The sequence below is a fragment of the Solanum tuberosum genome, unplaced genomic scaffold (genome assembly GCF_000226075.1).
Source record: "Solanum tuberosum cultivar DM 1-3 516 R44 unplaced genomic scaffold, SolTub_3.0 scf00216, whole genome shotgun sequence".
Lineage (NCBI taxonomy): Eukaryota > Viridiplantae > Streptophyta > Magnoliopsida > Solanales > Solanaceae > Solanum > Solanum tuberosum.
In genome coordinates, this window is record NW_006239143.1 from 43,699 (window position 1) to 54,105 (window position 10,407).

At 30.4% G+C, this 10,407-nt stretch overlaps 1 protein-coding gene and 1 pseudogene across 1 annotated transcript; both read right to left on the bottom strand.

The window, feature by feature from the left end:
- Positions 1-231: 231 nt before the first annotated feature.
- Positions 232-5,887, bottom strand: LOC102592711 (polygalacturonase At1g48100). The gene is made up of 8 exons (XM_006356382.2): positions 5,538-5,887; positions 4,745-4,873; positions 3,931-4,098; positions 3,178-3,219; positions 2,836-3,043; positions 1,693-1,774; positions 1,369-1,477; positions 232-666 (listed from the first exon to the last, which is right to left on the bottom strand). Exons 1-8 carry the CDS (start codon positions 5,835-5,837, stop codon positions 259-261), a joined length of 1,446 nt encoding a protein of 481 aa, XP_006356444.1. The 5' UTR covers positions 5,838-5,887; the 3' UTR covers positions 232-258.
- A 3,918-nt stretch (positions 5,888-9,805) lies between these two features.
- Positions 9,806-10,401, bottom strand: LOC102579456 (uncharacterized; annotated as a pseudogene).
- Between the last annotated feature and the right edge of the window lie 6 nt (positions 10,402-10,407).

The following is a 10,407-nucleotide window of genomic DNA, read 5'->3' on the forward strand; positions in this document are numbered from 1 at the left end:
ATTATAAAACAAAAAAAAAATGAAATTAATGAGAGCAAACATCAAGGAGAACGCTATAATATATATAAACTCCAAAATTCATCTAAAAAAAGAAGAAAAAAAAAACTTCATATTTAATTCTAGACTAGCTAGAACTTGTGTCTTCCACCATTAAAACATAGGGGAAGGACAAAACAAACCATAGAAACTTTAAAAACAAACACAAATTACTTAATTAATTACAATATCACCTAGAAATTTAAATTAAAAATAAAAAATTCACAAGCAAACATGTTCATGAGATCTTGAAATTCCTCTAACAAGTCCACTTCCCCTTCTAACACAATAATCCATACTTGAAGGAAGAAGTGGTGCTTGTGATTTTCCGTAAGAATTCCAACACAACCCTAGTTGATTGATTCCTCGATAATTCGTCGATGGCTTTAATTGAATATCAATTAAATCAACGTCTGTGCATGGAATTGAATTACTGCAAGCTAGATGAATTGGTTTGGTTGAATAAGTTCCAATAATTTGATTGAATTGAACGTTGGATATTGCTACTGCTCCTGTTTGATTTTTGCACACATGTTTGTCACAATAATATTGATCTATCATGATTGGTACCTTAACATTTGATACTTGAATATTTGAAAATGATATGTTCTTGACTGATCCAACACCACCCTACAAAACAAAATATGAAAAATAATTAATTATTTAACCAATTAAAATTTAATATATGGTTAGCGTAAAAGAATTTTTATATTATTAGGTTAATTACTTGAAATGTAAAGTTAATATACAATTTATTTTACACTAACTGGTTAAGTTGACCTACATACAATAACAAGTGTGGATCAGCTAATTCAGGAAAAAACTTTTATATGTGTGCAGAAAGACTAGAACATGTTTAATAAGCCTAAGTCGACCTCTGGATGACAATAATTTTTTTTTTCCAATTTGAGATTCTCTTTTTCATTTTCTCCGGTAGAAAGTCAATCTTCCTTATTAAGGCTAATAACAATATTATTGTTACCTAGATAAGGGAGTAATACATGCTATAATCAGTTAAATTGCGCTATTAATGTAAAAAAGGGGTTAATTACGCTAAACATCTATGCATTTTAATTAATAGAAAGGGTAAGTGTAGGATTTTATAATATAGAGGATATAGTTAGCTATAGGGTATATAACTTAAACTCAGAGAATTATTATACTAAAGAAATCGTATATAAAAAAGTGTCATTAGCAACCTTAAAAAAGGGACAAATTATCTGCGACAGCTTGTTAAAATATACTAATTATGTAAAAAAATTGTTATATCAGTGTACATAATTTAAATCCTTAATTAACTACCGGTTAGATTACAAGTTTTTATAAGCCTACCTGCCATGTCTTAATCCTTGCACCATACATAGTGCTTGCAAAGTTCACGCTGTCAACAATGATGTCTGAAACGCATGCAACACTTTTATCTTTTCCTAGTCCTCCTAGGCTGTAATTATCAAAATATGAAAATAAATTAGAAATTAAGTATAAGTAGATCAAACTATATATTAAGATATAATTATAAATATTTGTTTCCAATATATATATGGTAAGAATCACTTGTCTTCGAAAGATCATTAAGATGATAAATGAATACCTCTAATTTTGAAAAGCACATGAGTCCGAATGATATGTTGAATATACGAGTGATTAATTACGTACCTTATGCCATGTCCAGGACCACAATTCAGGTGATGGACATGAATATTGGAGCAACCAGTTTGAATTGATATGCAATCATCTCCTGGTAATTAGTTAATTAATTAGAAAAAGATTGAGATTAGAGAATCATGTAATCTAATTAGCTCATTTTTAACTAAAGTGTCCTAATGGACAATAACATTGGATTGAGTAATTTAATCACTTTAATTAGTGGTGTACCAACCAGTACCAAGGATAAAGTTAGGTGTTAATTTTCCCACTGTCATTATGGTAGGTATTCCTTTATACAATTGGAGTACATAAATTATCTTTATAATTAATATATTAGTGTTGGAGGCAAGACAAAAAGTTAGTTTTAGTGACAGTTAATTTATCGGTTGAAAGCTGAGGATGAGAATGGGACCATTAGTTATAAATATATATTCTTGAAATATAAAGTGCACGTGGTAGCAACTATATATCAAGTCTACTCTACTTTCTTGGCCTTTTTTTAAAATTAAAACAAAAAGAACTGCTTTTGTATTCCTTTATTTCAATTTGTTGGGATCGTGGAACTATCACTCGAGAAGTAAGAAGCTGATTTTTATTTAGTCATAAGGATAATAGTTCTATTTAGGTCAGGGGCGACTTCAAGTTCATTCATTGATTTCGAGAAAATTGAATGGTATTTTTCTTGTATTGTACTTTTAACTAAGTCATAAAGTTTAGGAGACGATCCATACTAAAAACAAATGTCTATTTTTGCGTGTGCAGTTTAAAAAATCAAGAACTAATTTATCATTTTTAACCTATTTTACCCCTATTATTAAATATTAAGTACTATTATTATTTCCAATTCATTTCCCATTAGATAATAATTAATAATGATATAGTAAAATTATCATTTGATTTATTGTTTCTTAAGGAGTGTGCCAAATCAAATATAAATAAATAAACATTAAGAAGAGAAATAAAATGCGAAGCTTTAGTTAAAATATTTTTTTAAAATCTATTATTAATAAATCGCCACTAGGTATACAACCTAGTTGCAGATCAATTAAAAAACAAACAAACAAAATTTAGAAAGGTATCATTCTTCAGCGTCATATAAATTGGAACATACATTTTTAATTAAATCGAAGGGATAATAGATAGAAAATTTACCTGTTCCTATATTGGAGTGATGGATCTCAACATCTTGTGTGTTTTGGAGGTGAATTCCATCAGTGTTTGGGCTAATTTCTGGTGCAGAAATTGTAACATTGTTGATTTTTACCCCTTTAGAATTGTCAAATTTAAGGTGACATTGAGGACTGTTTATAATTTTGATATCACGTATTGTCACATTATAGCTACCATAAAATCGTAAAACCTGTCATAAAAATATTAAAAAGTTTAAGGTACTCATCACTAGTCATGTATATTAATAAATAATATAAAATATATACTTGTAATGAATTATTTAGTGATTCTACTAATTAGGTACTAAGTCATATTTTTACTTACAGTTGGTTTCATATCAGGAGTGTTTTTAGATTTCTTCATCACCTGTAAAATAAATACGAATTAATGAAATAAGAATATGCTCATTAACATGTAAAAATTATCTAATTTAATGATACTATATATATGGATAGAGTCTATGTTCAAGAACTTATTAAAGGAGGTAAGACACTAGCTTCTTAATTCAAATCCACGTAAGAAAATCTCACATTAAGGGTAAAACACTCTCTAACAAATACAACTATTGAAATAACATGACTCGAACCCAAGATATCAATCTAATTAAAGATAAATGAGTACAATTATCACTTCACCACAATATTTGTTGGTCTTCAACTTAAGTTCACGGGAGGAGGTAAACACGCCACACATCTTTCTTCATGTGTAATAATTTCGAGTTTGACATGTCTTTTTTCATGTGTAAAACTTTCGAGTTTGACTTTTATACATCGATAGTGCAAAATCATTTTTATGTAATTAAGTCATTTAAATAATAATTAAAGGAATTCGACCTTATATAACATATGACTTTAGTAATTTAAAATACACTGATAGTATAATTTTTTTTATACATTGCTAATATATATGATTAAAAATTAATCTCTTGTCTCACTAAACAAGTAAGAAGGAGATTGAATTCTTCCTTTTATCTGGACTGACTCTAATCGTGATTTTTACTCACCCCACCCCACCCACCCACACATTTTTTTATCAATAAAGTTAGAGTAATATGGTAAGTGGTAGAAATGTACAAACCTGAAAATAATCAATTTGAGAAAGTTTCCACCAGTTATAGCCTTGGCCATCAAGGGTGCCAGTACCTTGGATGGTAAAGTTGTACATCCACTTAACATTCAACCACTGAAACAAGCTGGATTTTGGCCAGGACCCTACTTTTGGAGGAGCCAAAATAATTCCATCTACCTGTTTACATTCCACTCATGATCAGAAATGTAACACAATTCTAACTATTATATCATTAAAAAGGGAACTTTTAACAGACAAAGAATATACTTTTTGTCAAGTGACCAGGAAATCTTTTAGGGCATGGGTATTAGAGAGAATATAATATTTCATCCGTCTCAGTTTATGTATCATACACTATTATAAAAAACAACTTTTAACGACAATTAATATGCATAAATTAATAAAGAGTAGTGTTAAAGTATTTACTGGTATTAGTTAATTGTCATTACATTCAATGTCGTTATAGCCTTATAGGTTTTAACGACATCTACAAAGATCGTGCTAAAATCTAATCATCACTAATAATTGCCTCTAAAAAAATATAGTTACATGAGCTATTGCCGCCGTTAAAAATTATTTTTGATGTGGTGATGATTAAACTTTCAAAATTGAAACTTTTAAACTTTAATCGTGAATTCGTACATAGAAGTTTTAAACTATATGTAGAAAGTACTATAAGTCATAATAATTAACAACTTAAAATATTAAAAAGAAATATATATAAATTTTAGTCAAAGAAAAATTTGATTGACTCTCGAAATTCCAACTGTGTCACATAAATTGACTGAGATGGAGGAGGGAATGGATATATAAAATTATAAACCTGAAAAACAAAGTTTGGCATGCATGGTCCTTGAAGTGTAATGGGATTGATTAAGAATTGAAATTCTGTAGGAATCTCTAGAGTAGCCCCTTGGACTTTGCAAGCTGCTTCCCATGCTGCTTCAAGTGCCTATAATGAACATTGTTAGCTTATAAGTACTATTGACTAAAGACAAGAAAATTATAAGATTGAATTGGATTTATATTTTGACCACATAAATATTTCAGAAGAATTAACCTAAATAACCGTTCACTTGACCGCTTAAATTGAAAATAGATGGTAGATGTGGAATATATGTATAATTCATGTAATAATATGTGCATAACCTTAATACCTTATATAAATACCGGCTAGGAAAACTAAATAGTAAATTCGATAAGCTATTTGCGTAAAGAACCTATTTTTTTACACTATTAATATGTTTAATCAATCGATTATAGAAAATCACTTATTAGCTTTTCCAAGTCATATGTATAATTAGCAAAGTCCGATCAAGAATTTAAACTTGAGGTTGGTTTAACCCTTGTCATTCGATCATTGAATCTATTGCACTTTTAATATAATATCTTCGTTAATAAATATTTGTAGAAATTTTAATCATTTTTATAAATATATCAATGTTTCATATCGAAAACTCATTAATCATATGCTCTATCCGCCTTTGTGTACTAGTCAATGTGTACCCTAAAGAATTATCTGTAATTATCTTTTAAATAATTATGATTCTATAAAAAACTTGTACGCGTACTGTGAGTATATAAAAGCTAAATTTGTATAATTAACTTTTCTTTACCTTGGTATCATCAGTAGCTCCATCACCTTTGGCTCCAAAGGATAAGATATTAAAAATGGGAGATTGTGTTGGGTAAAAACCATGAGATGAAGATGGGGCAGGAGAAGGAGAATTTGTACAATTTGGTGCTTTATTTCCATCTCCATTTTTCTGTTGTTTCTTATGTTTGTGGTGTATTTTGCTCTTTTTGTTATGGTGGTGTTTCCTTGCATCAACTGATATTATGGAAAATGTAGTGGCAAAAATAAGTAGAAGAACAAAGAGAAATATAAAAGAAGTGTGCCTATAATTCTTCTTCATTTGAAATATATAAAGTTTATATTTCAAGTGGTACTATGTTGAAATTTGGAATTTGGAAGTAGTGAATTGTAATGAAAATGAGGTGGTTATTGACACTATTTATAGACTATATTTCACCCCAAATATAACCCTTATTATTCTCTTAAATTACTGAAGAACCATTCCAAGTAAATATAATATGGTCCCTTACAAAATTATTAAATAGATGTCACTATTTGTGCAAAGTTAGTGGTTCTTAAGAAAAGATAAACAATAGAGTCTAAAGGTTCACTTTACTCTTGCTTCTTTTAATTCCCTTCACAACTTCTTTATTCATCATTTCTTGTGGGTGTGGGGGATATGGCTTGATGAATCGTTCACCACGCACCGACCAGGGGTGGACCCACATGGGTTTCAGACGGTTCACCTGAACTCCCTCAGTAAAAAATTACACGGTGTATATATAGGGTAAATTTTCTATATTTATGAAGATATATTGATTTTGAACTCCCTCATGAACATGAAGTTGTAGCATAGTAGTAGGTCTCCTTTTAAGTTGACCCTAGCATTCAGGGTTCACATATATATTTAGGTTCTCTTCCTGAAAGTAGATTTAAACCCAAAAATATCCAAACGTGCTAAAAGGTCTCCTGTAATGGAACTAACTTTTTGTACCTATAAACTACTGAATGAAAATCTTGAATAAAAAATATTCAAACGTGCTAAAAGGTCTCCTGTAATGGAACTAACATTTTGTACCTATAAACTACCGAATGAAAATCCTGAATCAAAAATATAAAAAAACATGTTAACAATGAGATTCAAACTCAAGCTCAACAATAGTAAAAGAGCTTTAAGCACCCACCCAAGAGCCAATGGATCAATATATAAAATTATTTGTTCATTGGGTGCTTTATGTTAATTTTATACAAATATCTCTTAATTTCTACATAAATTTATATATTCCAAAATGACGGGTCCGCCCCCAGCCACTTGCACCGACCACATTCACTTGGTTATAGTAGAGGCCTAGAGGGGTTCCATGGAGGTGTGTGGTACCTAAATCAATACTCATTATGTTTTAATTTATGCTAATTAATTATTTGGTTGGTGATTACTGGATTATTATTTTTTTGCAATAATAGTTAAATTTGTAAAAATGAAGAATAGTGATAAGTGAATTAAGATCGATCACTTCCTCTTTTTCGGACAAATAATTTGAGCAAGAAAGAATAAATTGTGTCAAGAATAAGAATCTGAGTAAAAATAATGACAAGTGAATTAAGGTAGATTAAGCTCCTTTCTTTTTCGATTAAATCGTTTGAGCAAGAATGAACAAGAAATAAATTATGTTAAGAGCAAGAATTTGACTAAAACACAATAACAAAAAAACAAAATATAAAGATCGTAAAAAGCTTGTGTTATCAAAGTTATCATAATATGTTTGTGTGAATAAGATTTTTGAAACTTACTATCTTAAACATGTTGGGCAATAAAAGCTTCACATTAAATATGAAATAAGAAATTTAACTTAAATTATTTCTAAATTTTAAAAAGGGGTCATTATTTGTTAACGATAAATTAAAATGTAACAAAGAGAGTACCTAGTTATACATAAGTATCTAACTGTTTATTGAATGGATCAGATGGATAATTATGCTTAATAATTTAGATTATCGAATATCAAATTTTAAATATATTAATCCACTAGTCGACCAATAAGCTATCGATTGATTTGGTATCGGATTAGAAATTAACGGATGGTTATTGAGCGGTGTATTGGCTCCACCGTTTCAAGCTCCTTTCTTTCACTTTCACTCACCAATATATTGATCTCCCATCAAACAAAATAATTTTTCTTGCCCTACTTATGTTGGTAATTTAGTAATAGTAAATCACAGTGAGACACATATGAAAGTCTAAATTTTGAGGGTGCATGTACATACATATTTACTTAACAAATATATTTACGGTAAAAATGTACCTACAATAATTCTTAATGGGTTAACAATTTACCCAATAAGAAAATTGAGTAATCTTCCTCCGTACTGATAAACTGTTAACTATAAAATTTTAATTCGTTCACCAACCGTTAATTTGATAACCCAATATCAATAAACTAATTTCACAATTGACTTATTGATTACAATTCAATTTTGAACCGTCCTAGAAACCAGAAATATTTTTTAAACCCCCATACTTTTGCTAATTGTTATTACCTATTTTTATAAGCCCAACACTTTTCTTTTTAAGCAATTTAAGTGAGAACCAACTCAAAGTTTCTTGGATCAGTGTATAAATTAAACCTTCAACTTTTTCCCCTTTTTGATCGTTTCTTTGTCCAAAATTAGAAAAGCTTCACTTTTCAGCTAAAAGTCTATACTGTATAATATTTAGGCTATTAATTTTTAAAAAACGATGATATAGTAATATACACATAATAAATATATTCATATATTTTTTTGTGGGACACAATAATTTATGTCTCTATGAGTGCCCAATTATGAGTTAGGCCTGATAAATTTGAAATTATTTTATGTCAATTTAATTGCAGCTTCTTTTCCTCGTGTCTCCTCGTCATTGAGAATTTTTTTAGCTGTCTATGTCTTAAAAATATTAATGCAAAGTGTGAACATATAAGGTTGTCCATTATTAGGGTCAGTGTAACATAGTGGAAATTAATTAATTAGACAAATAAAAGGAATGGTTATATTAAAACTTAGTGAAGACAAAAAATAATAGGTGATTCTTTCCATCTATTCTAGTATTGGTGGACAGAGTTACTTGGTACCTGTTGCAGGTAGGAGGTGGTAAGTATTCCGTGGAATTAGTCAAGGTGCACAAAAACTGACCCAAACACTACGATCATAAAAAAAAAAGAAAAGGAATGGTTATATTATTAATTAATACTATTATTATTAGTACAAGCTTGGGTTTTGGATAGCTTTTGAAACATTATCGTTAACAAAGAGTACCAAACTGTTGTACCAAGATTCTCACTCACTCTAATTGAGATTAATCTATTCATTATCCACTAATTAATGACCAATTGTTTAAGTCGTAAAGTGCCTTTCCTCCCCATAGAAAAAACAAACTTTTTTTTATGTAAAGCAAGCGGTTATTCTATTTTTCAAAATGTTTCATTTTGGACAAATTGGTGGACTTAGACATCCTATACCATCTTTAGGGTCTACACCACCTCAATCCAATATGACTCCGCCTCATCTACGACCAGCAATAGACCATCCAAATCCCCCACCTGTCATTCAAGGATTTCAAAGACCCCAATTAAGCAATCAGATTAGTCAGCCAGGACCACCTATGCCACTTGACTTTGCTCGAGGACCTGCTGTCCCTCTCCCTCAATTTAGGCATCCGACATTTTCAAATCAGGGTATAGCTTCACCTACTGTCCCTCAAATGCAACCTATGAACCTTAGGCCAGCTCCAAATCATGTAGGTTCTTTCCCTCCTAAAGTAAACTCCATGCCTCTTCAGCAAAATAATTCAAATGCCATGCTTTCGACCGCAGAACTTTGAGGCTCCCACACTATAAGAAAAGTGTTGATTACCTGGGGATTTTCCTAGGGATAATACAGTAAATCCGCAGGTAATTTGATTACGTGCGAATTTTCTTGCAAAATGAAATCCGATGGAAAAACCTTCGTAGGTAACTCTTACCTGGGGATTTATACAATCCCTAGGTAATTTACCTGGGGAATTTAAATCCGCAGCTGTATTACTTGCGGATTTATCTGCATAACTAACGAAAATTCTTGCGAATTTTTTGCTAAAATTTCTTATAAAAACAAAATTTCTTGCAGATTTTCATAGAAATATTTCGCAAGTGATTCCCATGAAGATCCCCAAGTAAATCCATAGGAGTTTGGAAATGAAATTTTTTGAAACAAAAGGAAATTTCTTGCGGATATATATGAAAGTATTGCTCAAGATAATTCCAATGAAAAGAAACTCGCAAAAAACTAACAAAAAACACAATTCACGTTATATCACTTCATTCAACAAAAAAACAGAATTTAGAATTCATAATTCCTATGAAAATAAACCTGCAAGATCAATAGTATATGATTCTTAAACATACAAAAACAAAATACAACTCAAATTTGAATCCTAAATAGTACCATCAACTATCTCAATCCCCATTTGAAGATGATGCGCTATAATGGGCAGAACCACTGTCATTCACGTTATCATGGGCAGAACCACTATCATTCACGCTATCAGAGTCATCACCACTTTCTTTCGCATAAGCTTGATTGTCTTCTTGAGATGATTGCTCATTTGAAGATGATGTGTTGTATACATGTTTCTTCAATAAGTCCAATTCCCTCATCATCCTCTTATTTTTGTGACGCTCTTTCTGCAGTTGAGCATATAAGTCGGCATTGGAAGCATTTACCTGAGCTTTAATCATCTCATCAATTTCTCTCGATAAAGCTGATGTTGATTGTTTAGACGATGACTTTACAGATCGACCTAGGGATCCAAGACCTATAACTCTTCCTTTTTTTCTTTCCACCAACAGATTGCACCCAGATATCCATTTCTGTTAATTGAGAAGGTTGACCAG